Source organism: Leuciscus leuciscus (genome assembly GCF_965113295.1).
Source record: "Leuciscus leuciscus genome assembly, chromosome: 9".
NCBI classification, from domain to species: Eukaryota; Metazoa; Chordata; class Actinopteri; order Cypriniformes; family Leuciscidae; genus Leuciscus; species Leuciscus leuciscus.
In genome coordinates, this window is record NC_138733.1 from 11,031,891 (window position 1) to 11,055,827 (window position 23,937).

Here is a 23,937-nt window from a genome sequence, read left to right on the forward strand (position 1 = left end):
CATCTATTAGCTGTAAGTCGCTTAAATATCTTCAAAGTCCACTTTGGAACACTCAGAAAGCAAAAGTGTACGTCTTCGACCAATCAGCTCTCGGTTACGGAATCCTGTGGACCAATCAGAACGCGCTGTTCGAGTAATAGACAAGGAGGTCTCTGCAAACTAATGAATGTCTCAGTAGTTTGAGAACTCGCGCTCATCCCAAACGTCTGCTAATAACAATAACGCGGCGATTATAATTCTCCTCACACAATGAGAACAACCAAAGGACCACAAACGTGGAGAGGCTGCATCTGACTGATAACTTTTCATTCCATCCTCTACTTTCTATTTTCCTTGAGGGATACAAAAAGATCACTGGAGCTTATATTTTTGGTTTTTGTTTTTGATCGTGGAATATTTACATGCATTTTTAAGCCCTGGTGGTTTGCCTGAAGTGCACTTTTAGTCAACAATGAACGGCTTGGCAGGGACCGTTCCCAGGATGATGCGTCCATCTCTCTCTCAAAACTATCCCCGCACTGGCTTCCCTATGGAGGGTAAAATACATTAAAAACAATGCACATTCAAATATTTAAATTTAATAGTAGAAATTTGAGGTCAAATGTAAACTATTTTTGGAATTGGGGTTGCATAAGTGTTGAAATCGGTGATGTTATTTTTCAAAATGTTTTTAATTTAGCTAGTAGCCTAAACGTTTGTTAACATACACATATTTTGTTACAATGTTAAAAGCCTAATCTGAATTATGTAATTATAAAAAAATAATAATATATGAAATAAAAAGAAATGTTCTTCAGTGGATGAGCAAATATCCCTTCTTATTTAGAAACAATAGCTGATGTTAGATTATTACATTCGGTTCTTCAGACCAATGTGTTGATTTCTGTTTCTCTAAAACACTTTATTAATACTTATTTTTATTAACTTGGTAACACTTTATTTTAGTGTCCTTGTTACATGTAACTGTAGTAATAACTATGAATTATGCGTAATTACATGCAACTATCCCTAAGCACATACAATGTAACAAAGACACTGGTTACACTTTATTTTAAGGAGCCTTTGTTACACAGTAATTATACATTTAAGTACAGTGTAATATTAAGTATAGGCTAACTACATGTTAAGGTTAGGATGAGGGTTATTACTAAGGTAACTGCATGTAACATAATTATGTAACAATGACACTGTAAAATAAAGTGTTACCAAATAAAATGTAACCAAAAGTTGTACAGTATAAGGTAAAGTTCTGGCTATGAACATATTTAATTGGAATAATTATTTTTATTTGTTTTCATCATTAACAACAGATTTGTTTCCATTGAACTTTTTCGCATATTTACTGACATTTCTATTTTGTTTTATTTAACTAAATTCTAATGCAATTCAAAATAGCATGGAAAAGCTATTTTGATTGTAACCAATTTGCACCAATTTTATTTTACCTAAAACGGTGACACTTTATTTTACTGTGGTCTTGTTACACGTTACATAGTTACTGTAGTAATAACTATAAATTATGAATACTTACCATAGACAGTGATACTTACACGCAACTAACCCTAAACCAAACCCTATTCCTAACCCCAACCTTATAGTAAGTACATGTAGTTAATTATTATTACACACCAGCCTACTTAAATGCATAATTACACTGTAACACTTAAAATAAACCACTTACACTTTAAAGCAATTACACTGATGTGTTTTTTAGGCAATACGAATTATTATTAAATGCACATGCATTTATAGGCTCTTCCTAGCACACTTCAGTTGATTAGGGATAACTACAGCATAGATATTTTTTTTCTATCATGTTTGTGCATACTTCGATGACCGTCTCTGACATCACTTGAGTTTGCTTCGATGCAGTTTCAACTCCGATGGGTCAGGGTCGAGTCAACCAGCTCGGAGGAGTTTTCATCAACGGCCGGCCTCTACCGAACCACATTCGGCACAAGATAGTGGAGATGGCCCATCACGGGATCCGACCGTGCATGATATCCCGCCAGCTCAGAGTCTCTCACGGATGCGTCTCCAAAATTCTGTGCCGGTATCAGGAGACTGGATCCATCCGGCCTGGAGCAATCGGCGGGAGTAAATCCAAGGTGAGGCCCTGAAGTGCGGATTCATCTATTACAGCTGGCGCGCAGGAATTTTGTGAGCAAACTCAAAGCAACTGGTCGACCGAAAGCGTAGCGCTGACATTATGACATAACGAGAGTCTTTGAACTGAATCAGGCACATTGTTGATTGTTTTTTATTTTTATATTATTTTTAACAGACGACATCTCCAGATGTGGAGAAGCGCGTTGAGGAATATAAACGGGAAAATCCCGGAATATTCAGTTGGGAAATTCGGGATAAACTGCTCAAAGAGGGAATTTGTGACCGGGACAACGTACCATCAGGTATGGGATAAACATAATCAAATAGGCTACACGAAGGAAAGTGTGCCAATTATTTATGTTAGGCTACTTGCTGGCATTTACGGGATTAAAAATAGATTTAGGCTATTTCATCAGATTAGCCGTCAACTATAGGCTATCTCAAAGACGTAGGGCTTAAACAAAAAAGTTTATTTCAAAAATGTCTTTAATCTATAATAAAAAAAAAAAAAAGAGAAATAAACTATGACAATATTTATGTTTTGTCAATGTTCGCTCGAACACGATTTCTGTTCGCGAGCGTTTAATTGCTGAAGTTGCTGAACTGTTTTCAACAGTTTAGTTTCCACAAATATTTCATTACTCACCCTGGTTAATTTGTTGTCTAACTTTTGTGGTTACTGAAACGTTTGTGAACGTTGTTAAAATGTTTATTTCTATGTAAAAATAAACCATAATAAGAGCACTTACACATTCTGTTCAACGTTTTTATTGAATGCTTGAAGAAGAAGAAGAAAAAAAAACCATTAACAACAATTATTATTATTGCCATAACACATTCTGTTCAACTCTTGTTCAGTGAGTTCATTAAGCCGCATCATGAGAGGCAGATATGGAGGGAGAGGTGATGAGGAGGAGGATGAGGATGAAGAGGACATCGAAAAGCGTGAGCAAGAAGAAATCGCCCGCAGGAGCGGACACAGTATCGAGGGGATTCTAGCTGACAGATGTGAGTGGATCCTACACACTTTTTATAGCCAACTTAAAAGGGTTAGTTCACCCAAAACTTAAAAGAATTTCGTTCATTTTTCGGAACACAAATGAAGATCTTTTTGAAGAGATTTCTGTCTCTCCATTGTCCCTCCAGCTATACAACTGACACTTTGACACTTCAAAAAGTTCATAAAGATATCGCACACGAGAATGAACCTCATTGGTTCTTGCTGAAGCTCAAACGTGCTGCGTAACACGAGAATGAACCCTTATTGGTTCTTGCTGAAGCTCAAACGTGCTGCGTAACACATGAGAATGAACCTCATTGGTTCTTGCTGAAGCTCAAACGTGCTGCGTAACACATGAGAATGAACCTCATTGGTTCTTGCTGAAGCTCAAACGTGCTGCGTAACACGAGAATGAACCTCATTGGTTCTTGCTGAAGCTCTAACGTGTGTAACATGAGAATGAACATCATTGGTTCTTGCTGAAGCTCTAACGTGTGTAACATGAGAATGAACATCATTGGTTCTTGCTGAAGCTTAAACGTGCTGCGCAACACGAGAATGAACCTCATTGGTTCTTGCTGAACCTGAAACGTGCTGCGTAACACGAGAATGAACCTCATTGGTTCTTGCTGAAGCTCTAACGTGTGTAACATGAGAATGAACATCATTGGTTCTTGCTGAAGCTTAAACATGCTGCGTAACACGAGAATGAACCTCATTGGTTCTTGCTGAAGCTCTAACGTGTGCAACACGAGAATGAACCTCATTGGTTCTTGCTGAAGCTCAAACATGCTGCGTAACACGAGAATGAACCTCATTGGTTCTTGCTGAAGCTCAAATGTGTTGCGCAACACGAGAATGAACCTCATTGGTTCTTGCTGAAGCTCAAACGTGCTGTGTAACACGAGAATGAACCTCATTGGTTCTTGCTGAAGCTCAAACATGTGTAACACGAGAATGAACCTCATTGGTTCTTGCTGAAGCTCTAATATGTGTAACGCTAGAATGAACCTCATTGGTTCTTGCTGAAGCTCAAACGTGCTGCGTAACACGAGAATGAACCTCATTGGTTCTTGCTGAAGCTTAAATGTGTTGCGTAACACGAGAATGACCCTCATTGGTTCTTGCTGAAGCTCAAACGGGATGTGTAACACGAGAATGACCCTCATTGGTTCTTGCTGAAGCTCAAACGTGCTGCGTAACACGAGAATGAACCTCATTGGTTCTTGCTGAAGCTTAAATGTGTTGCGTAACACGAGAATGACCCTCATTGGTTCTTGCTGAAGCTCTAATATGTGTAACACGAGAATGACCCTCATTGGTTCTTGCTGAAGCTCTAATATGTGTAACACGAGAATGAACCTCATTGGTTCTTGCTGAAGCTCAAACGTGCTGCGTAACACGAGAATGAACCTCATTGGTTCTTGCTGAAGCTTAAATGTGTTGCGTAACACGAGAATGACCCTCATTGGTTCTTGCTGAAGCTCAAACGGGATGTGTAACACGAGAATGACCCTCATTGGTTCTTGCTGAAGCTCAAACGGGATGTGTAACACAAGAATGAACCTCATTGGTTCTTGCTGAAGCTCAAACGGGATGTGTAACACGAGAATGACCCTCATTGGTTCTTGCTGAAGCTCAAACGGGATGTGTAACACAAGAATGAACCTCATTGGTTCTTGCTGAAGCTCAAACGGGATGTGTAACACAAGAATGAACCTCATTGGTTCTTGCTGATGCTCAAACGTGTGTAACACGAGAATGAACCTCATTGGTTCTTGCTGAAGCTCAAACGTGTGTAACATAAAAATTAACCTCATTGGTTCTCGCACGTCAAGCAAGCATGCTTGAGTTTCCGTTTACTAATGTGTGAGTTGATGAATGTTTAAATTTACATACAGACTGTTTCCAGACAGAACTCTGGCAGGACTGTAACTCATCTGAAGTTGTTGGAAAGATGTGCCTCTAACAAATTTAATAAGTATGATATTTATTGAACAATTTAGGGCCTATAATGGTGATTACAACTCATAAAGGTTTCCATCACTTGGTATTGGTCAGCCAGTTACAAAAGACATAAATTACACTATCAGTCTACAGGTTTTTTTTCTAAATGTGCTTGAAAATTCTTTAAAAAGTGTTGTACATTAATATAAATTTTAAAAAGTATTAATTTATCATTTTAAATAATAAAAAAATCTTGCTATGCGTACTGTGCTAGACTAACAGGGACTGGTCATGGCACTTGCATATTGTTGCACTATTGTTAGTTTGATTGCTTCTATTGCTCTCATTTGTAAGTCGCTTTGGATAAAAGTGTCTGCTAAATGATTAAAAAGTTAATGTAAATAAAATTGTGCCTTTCTCAGCAAAACTTTTTCTTTTTTAATGACAGACACAACAAGTGTCCAGAATACATATGTGGAATTCTTCAATAGTGTTAATAGCACCCCATCAGAGAATGTCCACAATGTGTATAGCTGGATTCTATACAATTTATATGCATATATGCAATTAATTTATGCATAATTATCATATTTCCATTTGTGTTGTTTCATAGTATTGATGACTTTACTATCATTCTAAAATATGGAAATATTCATAATAAACATTAAGTAGTCCAAACATTCGATTGGTAGTGTACAGAAATAACAGAAATGTGTATTAATTTGTAATATTTCTTCTAATCCACTCAATCATTCATTTTTATTAAAATGAGTAAGATTAAGTAATAATTCATAAATTGACAAATATTATGGCAACAGGCATGAAGAGAGTGAGAGACAAAAACCACAGAACGAGTTAAACATTGGAAATCTGGAAAGAGGATGTTTATTGTGGCTGCAATGATAGATTCATTCTGCGAGTTCAGCATTTCACTTAAAATACTAAAAAAATTAAATGTGTATACTAAAAATTATGTTTGGTCATATTTTGGGAGAAAAAAAGAAAAGTGTCATAATTTACTCCCCCTCATGTCATTCCAAACTTCTGACTTTTGTCTTCTGTGGAACTCTGAAGGAGAAATGATTAAAACAGACTAATTAAAATATGACAACACATGAATTGTTAAGTGGACAGGACAGCTGTACCATTTACTGTTCAAAGAGGCCTAAAAAATAGAGTAAAAGAGTCTATTTTTGCCTTCTGGATGAAGCCAACAGCTGGAGTGACTGATGTTTTGCTGTTCTATAATGATATTTAATGAGCTAACAGCCTATCTCTGCGTGACTAATTAAGGTGAACGTTATTTGACTGCCACCAATGCCCTGCTAACACCACTTCAGCTCCCTAAATAATACTGATCGGGATGCAGTGTCACACTTAATGGCGACGGGAGTTTATTAAAGGCTATTTCGGTCAATAGGGACCAGTGTTCTCCTCGGCTGTTCCTTCATGGCCCGGAGCGTCAGTCACAATGGGGGCGAGCCTCTCGTCATGCGCGCCTCCACAAAGCCCGTCCGTCACGCTCTGCCCGTCTCGCGATCCGAGAAAGACGAGTTGCCCGAGCCGATTAAATCAGGCTCTTTATTTGAACTTCGCTTTCATCTGGCCAATGAGTCAAACACGCCTCGCTCTTTTTCTCCTCCGTCCTCCCCATGCCCCGTTCTACCTCTCTTGGCCCGCGGCGCATTTTCGGTTAATATCTGTGGGCCGTTGTCTGTCCGTTCCATTCCCACCATCGCCCCTCCTTCTGTGGGAGACACAGACAGGCAAGTTGAGTTCAGTCTTTACACCCTTCTTTTGAACAGGCAGCAGCTTGATTCCTGAACCCTTTCCTTCATACTGTCTCCATATTTCATCTTAAAGACTCAAAGATGTTGGCGTGTGTGCGGCGAGGGAAATTTATCATCTTGGTTGTGTGAACATTAACAGTTCCATTTTATAATTTTGCAAACATTCTGGGAATGTTACTTTTGAATGTTCTCTGGAACAACGTTTACAAAGCATGCAACTAAAATGAAGCTCCATGAATGATTTTTGAAAGCGTAATTAAAGACCAGATAACTTTGGACGAACGTCCTTTTAACTTTACTGGAAGAATGTTTGTTTGGAACTTTAAGAGAACCCGTGACACTTTATTTTACAGTGTCCTTGTTATATGTTACATGTATACTTACCATAGTAATAACAGTAGATTATGCACAATTACATGCAGCTAACCCTCAACCAAACCCTAATCCTACCCTAACCCTATAGTAAGTACATGTTGTTAAATAATATTACTCTGTACTTAAATATATAATTACACTGTAACAGTGACACCTTAAAATAAAGTGTAACCAGAGAACCTTAAAGTTCCCTGTTAGATGGGATAAAGCATTGTATTATATTGGATTTAAATGGTTGATGCATTTAAATATGGCCAGAATATAAAATGCTACTATTAAAAGTGTAAAATGATTGACACTCCTATAATACGCACATATGCACACGCCGCCAAACATATGCACATGCACAAACATGCAAACACATGCATGGATGCACACACACGTACACATGCATTCACAAACAGTGCCAACTGGCCCAGTGTGGGATGGTTTGTGTGGCACCATGGAGTGTGCAGTCAGCGGCTCGTAATTTACTCTGAAAGCCGAAGCAAACACAAGCACATGCACACAAGCACAAAAACACAAATGCACCACCAGGAAGACCTAAAAAAGGAAACTTCATCCAGACCAAATTGGCAAGACAAAGCCTGGACTGAAAACAGCATTGAAAAGTGACGTTCATTAAGGCCTGATGTTGTTTAAGTACTTGAGAAGTGGTTGCTAGGCGGTTGCTATGATGTTCTGTGTGGTCCACAGATACTTTACCTGCATTAAAACAGTATACTCACATAAAGCTATACTATATAGAAAATCTCGGCTGCATGATTGTTTATATCATTGCAAAATGTAAAATAAATGATCGCCCAGCTGTAATATGCTAAATTTGGCATTAAGATAGTAAGATATTGAATATTACCTTCATGATTTCCTGTAACGCTGCTTTGAAACAATGGGCCAGATTTACTAACAGCTTGCACCAGCGCAAACCTTCTTTTGCCGTTAAAAAAATACAGTCAGGATTTACTAAAGACACACAGTGAAAAATTAGCGCTTAAAAGGCGCGGACAGGGTTATTTTTGCATTTGTAGGAGTTTCCCTTTCACATTTATGGGAGGAGAGTATTTAAATCAATCATGCTTATTGATTTACTAAGGTTTATTTGCACTGCTCTTGATAGATTATGTTGGTCATTATGGAAATGATCCGGATTCATTTGCGTGTCGTCAGTAGATCACATGCAGAACTTTACACTCCCATCGGTGCTTTTATGGGATTGTGCTAACGCTAATTTGCCCTGTTTAGTAAATCTGGACCTATGTGTATTGTAAAAAAACTGACTTGACTTCAAACACCTAAGATATTCTAAGTGGTTTCCGGGTTGGGTGGTTTCTGAGGTGTTCCGGTTGGTGCTAGATATAATTTAAGGCGTTGCTAAGGCGTTGCTAAGGAAGGAATCTTCAATGGGATTTTTTTCAGTCTGATCAGATGCCGAAGCTGTAGCTTGTAACTAAGAGGAGTTACATGTGAACAATTTGGTCGTGGGTTTGGAATTGTGAAATTATGGATTACAGAGTAACATTTTTATCTTATTTGAGATATTAATGCATACATTGTTTCCTTTTCTGATAAAAAGAGAGACAGACAGTGAAAGGATTACAGTGAGATGGACAATGCGGGGAAACCCCCCAAACCAAACTGTCTCCATTGTGTCCAGTGTGCAGTGTCAGGGTCAGCAGACTTAGGAATCCGTGTCTGCTTGTGTTCAGGCCCTGAAGGCAACATTACAGTGTGTGTGTGTGTGTGTGAGTTATAACACAGACAGCACGAAAACAACAGAGAGAGTTCGGGATGGCTGCTATTTATTGGATAGTTGATAACTGAACCTATTATTAAATATGAATCAACTCACCCAATCACAAAGTGCAGTTTCCTTATTAATTTGCTAAGAAACACTTGTTTTAAGTAGTGAATACTTATAGGAGACAGTCAGCAAACACTTGTCTGAATATGTGTTTTCAATTGGTAAACAGAGCAGTTTGAGAGCACTGGCGTTTGACCTCCAGGGAGCAAAGGTCACATTGGTGTATGTTTAAAGAGGCAGGTGACTACTTCCTGTTTGTTCTCCTATTCCCTTCAGCATAAAACACTGATTATGTTTGCAATAGGCATACTAATCTTACAGTCTGTTCATATTTTCACATTTTCTGTGTGCACAAAATGAATTGCCAAAATGTGCAATATACACACCGCATGGAATACTATATCCTACAATGCAATGCACTCCATCTCCAGTGTGAAGTAATATATTAACAACAGTCTTTTTCTTGACTCATTATTTGATCAGATTGACATACACTGCCATTCAAAAGTGTGGAGTTGGTTCGATTTTTAATGTTTGTAAAATTTAAAAAATCAAACAAAATCTCATGTTCCCCAAGGCTGCATTTACTTGATCAAAAATACAGTAAAAACAGTAAAATTGTGAAATATTATTAAAATTTAGAATAACTGTTTTCTATTTGAATATATTAAAAAATGTAATTTATTCCTGTGATCAAAGCAGAATTTTCAGCATCATTACTCCAGTCTTCAGTGTCACATGATCCTTCAGAAATCAGTATATTTGAAAGAAACATTTATTATTATTATCAGTGATGAAAACATGCGCTGCTTCATATTTCTTGTGGATAATTATTTTTTTTTGTCAGGATACTGTCACTTTTTGATCAATTTAATGCAACCTTTCTGAATATCCTTGCTTTTGAACCGTAGTCAATGCATTTCTACACACACTTGGATTGAAACTGCAAAATAATCATCTGTAATTGATAATGCCAGTGGCCAAATTAAACTTGCCATGTGATGAGGCCATAGCATGCACCACACCACTGTTTGAAATGTTTATAGTTGCATACACACTAGCTTCTTTTACATAAGTCACACAACCAAAAAAGCAAAGAAAAAGAGGCTAAACAGACGAAGAGCACATTTGGCTCAGAGCTGAAACGTGTGGTTGTTTGAGGGCAGCTGCGAGGGTCACAGTTGCTCTTTAGCAAGTCAAGTCCTCCCTCTGTTTCTCTCTGTTCCTAAACGCTGGGGGGCAGATGGGCCCACGAGCTGTCACTCATCCTTTCTGTCTCCGGCATCTGTTAGTTCTCTATGTACTGCTTAATGTAGTCGGGCAGTCACTCAGCCGGCCTCGGCGCTGAAACGAACCCGCCTCGCTCTCCCCTCTTCGAGACGCTGCATTTGTTCCCAAGCTTTCTTTTGTTCCCCTCTTTGTCTTTCTTTTTGGGCCGTTTTTGATGGCGAGGGGGCATGTCATTGGCTCAATTAGCCCTCTTCATTACCTGCCCCCAAGAGAATCAGAAGAACACACACCAAAACACAAACTCAGAGCGCTACACACGCACATATGGTTTTATCTTGGACCTCTGCCGCTTGCCTCAGACCATAAGCGCAACACAAGAGGATTTTCTTCCTCAGTATTTTTGTCTTGTTTCCCATTCCAAAAATCCGATACATTTACTTTAGAAGGAAAATTACTTAGGATATTAAGTCTTATTTTCATAAAGGTTTCATAAGAAGTGCAAGTGCTTATGCATTTGCCGTCCCACGGTATTAGGCGGATTTTGTGTGCATGAACGCACGAGGTAAATGTGCTCGGGGTGATGTTTCGCCTCCAAATATTGAATTTAAGCGACGAGGGCCCAGAGCTGAAAAGAAACTTTGGAGATGCTTTTAGTGACCGCACCGTTTACATAGCGGAGGGCTAAAATATCTAAGCAAGACCTTAAAACACATACTCGTGTGCACTACACGCTAACTTTACATGCCAAAGATCTGAAACACACACACATACAAAGGCAAACACACACTCTTGTGTATTTACAGAAGGCAGAATATCTCTAGATTGTCCAGAGGTTCCATTTCCATGACGCTTGGGTTATTGGTTCTGTGTGTTTAGAAACCTGCGGTCTGTTTTCTCCTGCCCAAATTAAACCTGTGTTTACTGTTTGCTCTTTCCTTCTGTTTATTCACTTGCATTGATTCTCGTTCACTCAGCAAAAATATAAAACTGCAAGTGCTTACTTATTTGCAACCAGATGATCAGATGTCAAAAATGAACATTTTGACACAAAAAAGTGCTCCTAAAATGACAAAAAGCACCATTGAAGTATCATAAAAGCAGTTCATGCAACTTGTGCGCAATATTTCAAGTCATACAATAGATTTGTGTGAGAAACTGATCAAAATTTTTGTTCACTGATAATCTTCCCTTCTGGTGTCAAATCTAATTTGAGACTGCATTTTTCCAATTTGCCACATTGCAATCACTTTACGTGATGTGGGAACGCTGTTTGATATCAATAATGTCTAGGGTATATTTACATTTATGTGAATATACATTTACAAACATATAAAAAAATTAAATTAAAGGATTAGTTCACCCCAATTTACTCACCCCAATGCCATCCAAGATATCCATGTCTTTCTTTCCTCAGTGGGAGAGAAATTATGTTTTTTGAGGAAAACATTTCTGGATTTTTCTTCTATCAATGGACTTCATTGGTTACCATCGTTTTTAAGTCCAAATCAATGCAGTTTCAAAAGTGTTTGAAGTGTTTAAACGGGCTGTACGCGATCACAGCTGAAGAAGAGGTTGTTATCTAGCGAAACGATAGGTCATTTAAAAAATATATATATAATTTATAGACTTTTTACCTTCAATAGGTCGGATTGAGCTGATCAACAAACGGACAGGGAACTACGTCATCACGTTGAAAGGTCACGCCGGTGCCGGCAATACTATTTGAACTACTATTCATATTCATCAGAATGTTATTCATATACTATTCATATTCATATTCACTGAATACTATTACTATATATATAATAGCAAACAATACTTTCAACCTTTCAACGTGATGACGTAGTTCCCTGTCCGTTTGTTGATCAGCTCAATCCGAACTATTGAAGGTAAAAAGTCTATAAATTATATATATATATTTTTAAATGACCTTGTTTAAAATTATCGCGTACAGCCCGTTTAAACACTTCAAAGACTTTTGAAACTGCATTGATTTGGACTTAAAAACGATGGTAACCAATGAAGTCCATTGTTAGAAGAAAAATCCAGAAATGTTTCCTCAAAAAACATAATTTCTCTCCCACTGAGGAAAGAAAGACATGGATATCTTGGATGGCATTAGGGTGAGTAAATTTTGGGGTGAACTAATCCTTTAAAAACAGCACAGAAAAACGCAGCCTGTTTCATCACCACCTAGTGTATACCAACAGTATATACTATATATATATATATATATATATATATATATATATATATATATATATATATATATATATATATATATATAACATAATATATATAATTTGTAAAGTCACTGAATCACCCTAAATACATTAGGTTACACCCCAAAACTAAATTTAAGTGTTAAATACTGTAGAAATATCTCCACTTACCAGTTTTCACAGCTGAAATGTACTTTTATTTTATGGAAAACAGAATCTTGCATATTTGCATTTTGCATATTTTCACACACAGAAAACAAAACAAAACAAAATGTCAAACAAAATAGTTATTTCAGTCATGACAGCTCTCAAAATAGTTTTAGCATGTTGATGAATATGGCAATGTTAATGTGTTCGGTATGGTCGGACTCGATCTGCAATGCTCCTGTTGCTGATGATTATTGCTGCAGAGCAAGTATGGACTTGTTACTGCTAATAGATACACAGAAACACTGCTGTGAGCATGTAAGATTCGCTGCTGCTGCATAAATAGACGTACACACATCTAGGCAGGTGGAGCTGGGGGAGGTGGAGGGTTTCAGAGGAAACAATGAACCAGACTATTTGAATGTTAAGCAAGCAATCTCATCCAGGCCAATCAGCTTGTGCCATGTGGTAATGATGTGATTGCCTGCAGATTGCCTGTAAAGGACCGATCAGTCTTCATGCCTATTTATGCGAGTGCACAGAACTAGAAAACCCTGTACGACTCATTACTCAGCTCTCATTCCTTGAATGGATGGATCAGAATCAGATTTGAATGGATTTCAGATCTTTGAATTATCTGTGTCCGCATCCAGATCTGAAGTTTCAGGTGCTTCTGTGCTTCTTGTGAATGGGTTTTTGAAGAGATTTAGCACTTGAACTACTCTGGCCCAGCCTTTTCCCTTTTTGCCCCGCACACACCCACCTTTGGCCTTCTGTATGCCCCTCCACCCCCTCCAGGGCAGGTGACGGCCTCCACTGAGAGCCCTGGCCGTCGTGACGGATTCCACAGATGGAGCGTGCAAATCAATCCAACAAAGACTGAGGGGAAGAGAGAAGGAGAGAGAGAGAGAGAGCGATGCACTAATAGATCAATGTCTGAAGATTATAAATTAAATAAATATGAATCTCTTTTAATTCCAGCCCCATGAATATATAGTTACCAGCTTCTCCTTTTGGCATGTGTTGTTGTGAAGTCATTCCAGGCTGATGAACAGTTTTCCACAGAGTTCAGCGTTCCCTAAGCCAAATCCCTGTGAAATTGTAGGAATTTCCCATAGTTCTCGATGAGTCCTCATAGGTACAATGGCTGATTTCTGTTTAAAACAAGAAAAACATTTCAACTTTAACTTGTTTTTACGAAGACATGTATCAGGTTTGATTTATTAATTGTTTTCTTTTATAGGTTTTTCTTCTTATTTTCCATTAAACAATATGATCATCCAGCGCGTTGCTTCTTTCTTTTCTCCTCTGTATTTCTCTTTCATCCTGTTTAAAAAAAGGTTGTTTTTCCCCCCCGCATTTTATATTCCCTCCTGCAGCTCTCTCTAATTGTGTTTTATTGACTGTTGCACTTTGGTTTTTCAGTTACTGAGGCAAAATGACAGATAAAAAACAGACAATGAATTACTGGGATGCACAGAAATAAGCCTGGTTCTGAAGTCTTTCAAGAAAAGATGTGAAGAAGCTCATCAAATTCTCCCTCATAAAAGCGCTACAGCATTAAAAATGAGAAAAAGCTACTAAAGCATGTTTGTTTTGTAGTTCTGCCCATTGAGGAAAGTCTTTTGTGCCTCTGCTTGTTTGTATTTGTATATTTTGTAGGCCGACGACTTTATATGATTTTATAAGTGGCGATTTACCACAAACCTCTGTTGTTTCCAAAATAGTTAAAAAAAACAATCCAATTAAAATATTTGTTTAAATTGTTTTTATTACACATTAGAAAATTGTAGAAAATTATATAATTTATAATTTTCTAAACAATTTTAGAAAATGATACAACATATAAAAATGTTACAACATAAAAATTATATATATATATATATGCACAAAAAAACCACATAATTTACAGACAAATAATTATTAAATTGTTGTGATGCAGCTGCTGTCAGAACCAGTAAAGTTAGCTGCTGTCAACAAAAGTTTCTTTGTGAATTCTCCATCACACTATAACTCATTTACAAATCAAAATGCTCCAAACAAATATATAATCCTCTGATGCAATAAAATGAACCACTTGTTTCTGACGCTGGGATCCTTCTGAAGTCTCTACAGAGACACAAACAAGCTGTTTAAACTGGACGCTTCAAAGCGATCGCTCTTTCACTCTTCCATTTGTCTTGTTGTCGACAGACTCAAGTGCGTGGAGTATGTCAGAAACTGAACACGCATCTGTATACTGGACCCAGTGTAGACAGTGCCAGTGATTATAATGGATTCTATTTGCTTTTGACGCAACACTCACATCAAGTGTAGGCAAATGTCAGCCGTTAAGTGACAGAATGCCAGTGGGCATTGGCCTATGGTGCGATGATGTGTAACTATTTGTTACATTTGGTGCCGTGACCCGGTGGGAGTGAGGTTTTGGGGGGTGAGTGTAACGGATGTAGGCCATCAAGAACTGTGCGTGTAAACCTCAATCCCTTGATCTCAAGGGGCGAGCTAGTGACTGCGGTCTTTAGCGTCCTTAGCCCTATTGGGACAGGATTAACTTTACAAGGGTAGATGGAGGAATGTAATTTTACCACAGGACGTCTGTAAAATTAATGGCTAATTCACACGGGATTAGATATCTCAGTAAAACTAGCAGAAGTGGGAGGAGTAACTCGATTTGCGCATCGCCGTTACCCTCCTGTCATCATGTGTATATTACGTTGCTGCCTGATATCACGTGCACAAACACATATAACCTATATTTTATTAATAAAGCAGTTATGTCCGGTCGAACAATGTATTAATTAACTTCAGATTGGATTGTGTTGGTAATAGGCACTTGCCTAACGCTAAAAGATGTTTTGTGCCTCTAACAAGTGCTTTCAATCTTCTTTCTGATCTGAATGGAATGTGGAAAACACTTTTCAAACGTCTCCATACTTGAAAAATCGCTGAAAACTACTTTTAAACACGAAATGATGAAATATTTACGTACATAAACTAGTCCCATCCGAATAGGGCTCTTGTTAGCGCACCTGCCTCCCAATGCTGGTGAGCCAGGTACAAATCCCGCTTGGAGTGGGTCGAGTAGGACTGGTTAAACTTGCAGGATGTTTTATGTTTTAATGGTTCAAATACCTCTTATATGTCAAAAGAACAAAGCAAATTTGATTTCTCATGTCATGACCCCTTTAAATAAATTTCTAAATAATCTAATAACAAATTCTCTATTCTTTGCATACTTTGCATGTGTTTCAGCGAGTCCGTCTGATGAAGGTTCAGAGGTGGAATCTGAGCCCGATCTGCCGCTGAAAAGGAAGCAGCGGCGCAGTCGAACAACATTCACGGCCGAACAGCTGGAGGAGCTGGAGAGAGCTTTTGAACGCACGCATTACCCTGATATCTACACCAGAGAAGAGCTCGCTCAGAGAGCTAAACTCTCAGAGGCACGAGTACAGGTACAAATACACCTCAACACGAATAGACAGAATTAAAAATTCCATATGAACTATTTCCTATGTTTGTCTTTCTCAGGTGTGGTTCAGTAATAGACGAGCTCGTTGGAGGAAGCAAGCGGGAGCCAATCAGATCATGGCGTTCAATCACTTGATCCCTGGTGGGTTTTCACATCCGGCTATGTCCAGTCTCTCACCGTATCAGCTGTCAGAGAGCTCGTACCAACCCGCTGGCCTTTCTCAAGGTAAACATTTTATAGATAAATTCCAATTTTACCTGAAATATATTCTGATGTATATTGTGTAACCATTATTGGTGACTGTATCTGTTCTCAGATTCGAGTACTGTACACAGACCTCAGCCGCTCCCGCCGCATCAGAGTTCAGGAGGGGCGGGGCCGGAGGGCGGGGCTTCCTACTGTCTCTCCAGTCGCCATGGTTACGCAGGATATTCAGATACCTTTGGACCTCATAACAGTCACGCCAACTCTTCCATCACACATCATAATGGACTGTCTTCTCAGGTAATAAAGCCACAGAACTACTTTCTAGTCATTTTTTAAATTATTTTTCCAGACCAGTTATGCCCGTTTCACACATACTCCGTTACGCAATATATTGCGTATTTTTTTCCGTACCCATGTTAACAGGTTAGAGCTTTCACACTGCACACGTTGCGGTGCGTATACAGCAGTGCAGAGATCGTTTCCGCACCGAGTCTATCTCTGCTGTGCTGCACACGCTGAATTAAAGTGACAGCGCATGTTTCGTGGTCAAAATGAACACAGATTGACATGAAAATATAATAATCTCACCATAAATGCATTTAATTAAATAAAATGTAGTAATCTCACCATAAATGTATTTGATTAAATAAAATGTAGTAATCTCACCATAAATGTATATAATTAAATAATAATAAAAAAAAAAAATCAGAGTCATCTTTTTACTTTAAGACCGGGGTAAAGCAAGGACAACTATAATTTACCTCAACAAGGCGACATAATGAACAACACTCGTCTCATTCGTGGAGGTGGAAAGACAAGTTATTTGTGACATGCAAGATTTATTGAATTCAAATTTAAATGCAAAAGAAAAGTCATGAGAGTCGGCTGTTTTTGTAAATTTTTTGTTTTAATTTAAAATGTTTGCGATTTTAATATACTGTAAGTACATTTTATCACTTGCTTGAGCAGCTTAATATATAAATCTGTATAGAAGTAATGCATTGAAAAATGCGTTGTTTAAATTGTGTTTAAACGTGAATATGTCTTTTAAAGAGTGTATATGTGTACAATAATAATTTTTGAAATAAAAATAGTAAGTATGTGTTTGTGGTACAGCCGCGGATCAGTTACGCACTGCAAACACAGCATATGTGAAAGCACTATAGCGCGTGCTGCTCCTGCACCTCACACAGAGTATGTGTGAAACGGGCGTTAGTATTTAGTAGGTTGCCAGTCTTTGACTGGTTTAACCAATGATGGAATAAGCAAAGCATCATCGGCCTGATGTTGATTACCACAGAAAATAAAGTCTCTCACTTTGCATACAGTATAACACTTATCATATATATATATATATATATTCAGTAAAAAATACCCACAGTCTCGGGCCGGCAACAGAAAAAGCCCGATCCCCTTTAGTTTTCATGTTGATATGTGGTATAATATTACTTTGTAATATAATATTTACATAATTTTGTATAACTTTCATAATATTTATTAAATTATAATATTTAATGTAATACTACTTATAAAAATTTAATATATGGAACTTCTTTTGCTGTGGAAAAATACAAAAGTTAGTTGTTCAACACACACACACACACACACACACACACACACACACACACACACACACACACACACACACACACACACACACACACACACACACACACATATATATAAACCAATGGAGAATTGTAATTTATTTATTGACTTTTTTCAATGAAACATTTGTTTTATTAATAATTTATATTAAGCTTTTCACAAGAAGCTGACTCCATTCACAGGAATTACGTCAGTAATGTATTATCAGAAGTTCATCAACACAGAAAAGTAGTCCCACCTCAAAAGGACAATTTAGACACTTTACAGCTCAAATAACAAACGTTTTAACTGACAAATTAATCAGACACTATGAGCAGCAAACTGTCTGGAAACATTATTTCCTGTGGTAATTGGCAGCATGATAGAGCTCAAACCCTAAACCACTGCATACAAAAGTGATAAATGTTATTTATATTTTTGGTGAAGCCCTTAAAACATTAAAAACATCCAGTTGAGAGTGATCAGTGAAGGTGTAGTCGATCCCACCTGTTGACCCACAGTTGAGTGTCAGTTTAATGGGCTCTTCTGGCTTCTGTACAAACTATTACACACTTCAAGGCGACGCATTACGCAGATAAATTCCTCCATCGCGGGTCATCCACGGGCCATTTTTCATTCGGTTATCTTTAGCTTTATCACTGGACCGTGCGAGGCAAAGCACAGAACACACACTCACACACACCCAGTGTGATAGATCGGACAACTGACCCACACATGTTTCTCATTTGTAAAAGGAGCGCAGCAATTCCTCCACGGGGGTGTTTGTCAAGAACACTGACAGTCCGCTATGAATTACAGGTTTGACGGGTGTGAATGTATTACAGTCTCACATCCTCGCTGTCATCATCCATACAGTGGGAATACTAATACGTGAAAAATGTTGTTAAGATTCAAAGCATCCCAGTGTGATATTGAGATATATCTTTCAATCTGTGCTGTCTTGCATATTATTTTTTTTTTGAAAGAAATGAATACTTTTATTCAGCAAGGTTGAATTAAATTGATCAAAAGTGACAGTAAAGACATTTAAAATGTTATAAAATATTTCTATTTCATCTAAATGCTGTTCTTTTGAACTTTCTATTCATCAAAGAATCCTGTCAAGGTTTCCACTAAAATATGAAGCAACACAACTGTTTTCAACACTGATAATAATCATAAATGTTTCTTGAGCAGCAAATCATCATATTATATTATTATAATATTATATTAAAGGATCATGTGACACTGAAGACTGGAGTAATGATGCTGGAAATTCAGCGTTGATCACAGGAATAAATTATATTTTAAAATATATTACAATAGAAACCAGTTATTATAAATTGTATGCAGCCTTTTGATCTGTACTATATGTATATGAATGTGTATGTGTGTATATACTGTGTATATATACAACCACCAAATATTGTAAATATTACAAACCCATGTAATGTGTATTTTCTGGAGCTATAGTGAATTAAATGAAACTTAATTTAATTTGGAAATATTACTAAATGCAAAAACTGCTCTAAAAAACAGTTTAACACTCATAGATATACATACATAGAATTATCATTAGCGGCTGTTTTTATTGGCCGTAAGCCGTCCGCCATATGGGGATGTGAACGCCAGTCCGTGACTACTTTAGAGCAAGTTATAATAAGTTATACACAGGTTATACACATGAATGAATATCTATATCTGCAATAGACTTAAGCAGATGATTTTTACAACCATGGCTGTGCAATGTTGTGGCCTCTTGGAAAACTAATTGTGGATCTACATATACACATCTATGGTCACACTGCCCAGATTACCACTCAGATGTTCTATGATTTTTTTTTTTGTTTATATAGTATCCAGGAACAATGTAAATTTAATGTAAATCAAAAAAAAAAAAAATTCTGTTGCCTGTTAAATTTTCCAAAACTCGCAGAGAAAATCTTCCAGAGCTTTGGAAACAGAATTCCATCCCGGATTCGGCACATGTCACTCTGGGAAAGGGTTTAAGCGAGACCATGTGCGTGACCGTGTGTCTGTGTGTGTGTTGTACTGCGTTTACTGTGTCCACTGATGTAATAGGATCCTGTAGCCTGGGAGACATGCTTTTCTCTTTCTGTTTCTATGTTAAGGTGCTTATTTGGTGCAGCGACTGGAGTGTGTGTTTATTTTGGCCATAATTCTGGTGGTAGATTCAATTATGCTTCAGGAACTTTTATTCCCCAGAGCAAACATGCAACATTCCTGAAATGCAGCACAGTGTTTTCTAGGTTAAATAATAATGAGTACACACGCACACACACACTCTCTCACACACACACACACACACACACACACACACACACACACACACACACACACACACACACACACACACACACACACACACACACACACACACACACACACACACACACACACACACACACACACACACACACACACACACACACACACACACACACACACACACAAACACACACACTGTACTGCCCTCTGGCTCCGTTCTAGTCCTAGAATCAGATTAAAAAATCCCCAAATTCAATTATTGTTTTTGCCTGATCAATTGCAGGTCACAGAGATCTACCCAGATATACGGCTAGAGGCGCAACACACAGCGTCTCGAGTCCCTTATTATTGCATACCAGCAGTTCTCAAAAACAGCTTTGACTGCCAACATTAAATTTTGTGCATATTGTACCAAAGACCTGTCCATTTAGAGGACACTCATTAATATGACAGATTTTTTTGTAATGATAATTGTGTTCAATTGGTGTTTTCCCCGTATTTTGAATTATGCATTGCATTGTGTTATAGGGTTAAAGGAAATGTCTGATTATATCATGGCTAAAAATTACAAGCACCTTTCCCATTTTTCTACATATACCGTGTATGATGATTAGTGAAATGGGATCATTTTGAAAAAAAAACTGGCCTTCGGAATATTTTCTATGCACTATGATTTTAAATGCTCTAATCCCAACCTCACATACTATGTAGAACAGACAGTGTGTGATTCGAATGAAGTCTCTCTCTCTCTCTCTCTGTAGGTCATGGGACTAATAACCCCAGCTGGAGTCACACACCAGAGCCAGGCTGAGTTTTCTCTGGAGTCGTGTGTGTCCGTCAGCAGCTCGTGCTCTCAGCGCGTCGAGAACCTGTCGACTCTACCTGTCCTCTCTAACCTGCCCAGTCCTCAGCCCTACGGCCCGGCCTCCTTCTACAGCACAGAGCACAGCGCCCCCTACCAGTACAGCCAGTATGGACAAAGTAAGGTTGTTATTATTACTGTCAGTCTACTTTAACCTTCTTATTTGATTTACATGCTGAAACTTTGCGCACATGCTCTTATATCTGGAGGGTGTGTGTCCAATTCTTTGCATCATTTGCTGATCGTGTTCCTCTGTCTTTTCCCTGCATGCACAATTTAAATTAATTAAAAAAAAGAACAAAAAGAACTTAAAAAAAAATGAAAACTTTAATATTTTTTTTCCAAAATCTGACACCAGTGCCAGCAATTTTACAATGTTTATGATATATAAATTACAAATAATTTATACATAAATTATTCTTGATTAATCTAAATTATTATTCGGCACACATATATATATATATATATATATATATATATATATATATATATATATATATATATATATATATATATATATATATATATATAGATATAGATGTATGATATATAGATTAATTTTTACATAAATTATTCTTGATTAATCTAAATTATTATTCGGCACATATATATTATTTATTATTATAAAATTATAGATTATTATTGTAAAAACATAATTTTCTAGATATTCTCTATATCAAAGGCATTCAAATATTTTATATAGCTAAAAAAATTATTTACATATTTATATATTATTCTATTTATATAATATATTTATACAATTTAATATATAATGTAAAATAAATTACATTATTTATAAATTCGTCACTAAGCAAATTTAATTTATTTAAATTGATTTATATATGTATATATATATATATATATATATATATATATATATATAAATTTAAATAAATTCAATAAATCACTTAATCTCAAAATCACTCTCCAAATATAGTATAATGATAATATCAAATTGTAAGTTATAATATTTCATTAGTCAAAATTAGCACGTGTATTCCTCGTTTACAGCTGCAAGACACAAAAAAATATTGTCGATCATTATAATTTTGATAGTGACAGTGTCATCTGTACAGAATATCTCCAAAATGTGATCGTCACTCCCAATACTTGCAGTTTGTTCGTGACCTGATATTTTGAACCTGAACATGTAATAAGAGGCTAAAAGGCTTCACGCTCACATCAGATGTTTGGATATAGTTCTGTGTGATTTGCAGAGGTCTGATTCTGTAATATCTGGACTGGGTTTGCGTGTGTGTGAATGTCATGGTTGGATGCTAATCTCCTGTGGCAGTATCATGATGAGAAGCAGCTGCTCTTGTCTAACTCACTATCCCAGCTCACAGTCAGCTCATACAGTTACGCTCGGATGAAATGGCCGTCGCACAGATACGGCAGCTCTTTAATGAAGAGGAGGGTCAGCGTTTGCCAGCCTGATTACTGTGTCCAATGGACGGCACATGCTTTCTTTTAGAGTCCAGCAGCTGGAGTAACTCAAACATTATCAGACCAAATATTACTAAAGCTCTATATTACTCAAACAAATCATATAACTTTATTGATACATTTTCATCAAAATCCTCTTTTTCTTTTCTTCTAGATTCCTTTCATTATCTGAGGCCTGAAATTGCCTGAACGGGTCGTGCAACTCAACTGTCCCAAAGTCCTGCATTTTCAAAGCCGGAATTAGGATTTTTCACAGATATAGACTGAAATCCAATTTTTTTGACTTGGCAATATAAATAAAACTGTTACGCCACAGGATGGCACATGCAGCCACACACACACACACACACACACACACACACACACAGACACACACACACACACACACACACACACACACACACACACACACACACACACAGCCGGCAGATCAAAAGGGCTTTTGTCTGTCTAAAACATTCCCTTGAACTCTTCTTCAAAAGTCCTTCCAGTTGAATTATCCACAATCCCAGAAAACACAACAAGACAAGTTGAATCAAGACGAAAAAGGAGACATTTGTGTATGATTTTACTGCAAAACATGTTTAAGTGCAATATGAGAAATCGAAATGCATGGCCACATTCATACATTCGCAGCCACTGAGGTCTTTGACACCGGCGGCCGTCCAAAGCAAGAGCGCGGATCGAGATCAACCGTTCTCATGATGCCAGACGCATCGCTCTCTGCCCACGTTGTAAACAACAGACAAATATTTTAGAGCCGACAATGAACTTTTTCCTAACACATTCCTTGACATTTGAATGATGTTTTAGTTGTTGTTTTTTTTATGACAGATGATTGGAAAGTTCACAAACCATACATGTGTAACTTTTCTCTATTTACGGATATGACGAGACACACAGGCGAGTGACGTATGTTCACAATTTATACGAAAACCATCCCGTCAGGTCTAAAATATAAACACTTATAACAGGCTTACCATAATTAATCAGGGTAAGACAAAAACACATTTCGGGAGAATAATTGATGCTTTGACTCATTCTTTAAATGTTGTTAATTTTGAACAAAAAAAAGATGCATAGATGCTTTAAAGTGAGGTCGCAATCATACTGTCTGTTTTATTATACATTTCAAAAATAATTCCTTTAGCGGTGCTGTTATTCGTGGTGTTGGAAAGATGCACTGTCAAAATTACTTTTTTTATTTTTAGGAAATATATTTCTACTGATTTGATATTATCTGATATGCTTATGATTGCCATTTAAGTTTGTCCATCTCCACAATTACTAAACCCCCCTTGTTGTTTTTCTTCTTACAAGAGATGGTGAAAAACTAAATGCTCAACAATACTGACAATACAGCCACAAAAACTCTGAATGTCTTTTTTTATTAATTTATTTTGTATGTGTGTGTGATTATGTATGTATCCTACAGATATTTTGCCTAATTAAATCC

At 37.3% G+C, this 23,937-nt stretch overlaps 1 protein-coding gene across 1 annotated transcript; it reads left to right on the plus strand.

Moving 5' to 3' along the window:
* Positions 1–192: 192 nt before the first annotated feature.
* Positions 193–23,937, plus strand: pax3b (paired box 3b). The gene is made up of 9 exons (XM_082180087.1): positions 193–536; positions 1,873–2,108; positions 2,285–2,411; positions 2,968–3,117; positions 15,874–16,073; positions 16,150–16,315; positions 16,407–16,594; positions 20,935–21,154; positions 22,636–23,937. Exons 1-9 carry the CDS (start codon positions 452–454, stop codon positions 22,668–22,670), a joined length of 1,407 nt encoding a protein of 468 aa, XP_082036213.1. The 5' UTR covers positions 193–451; the 3' UTR covers positions 22,671–23,937.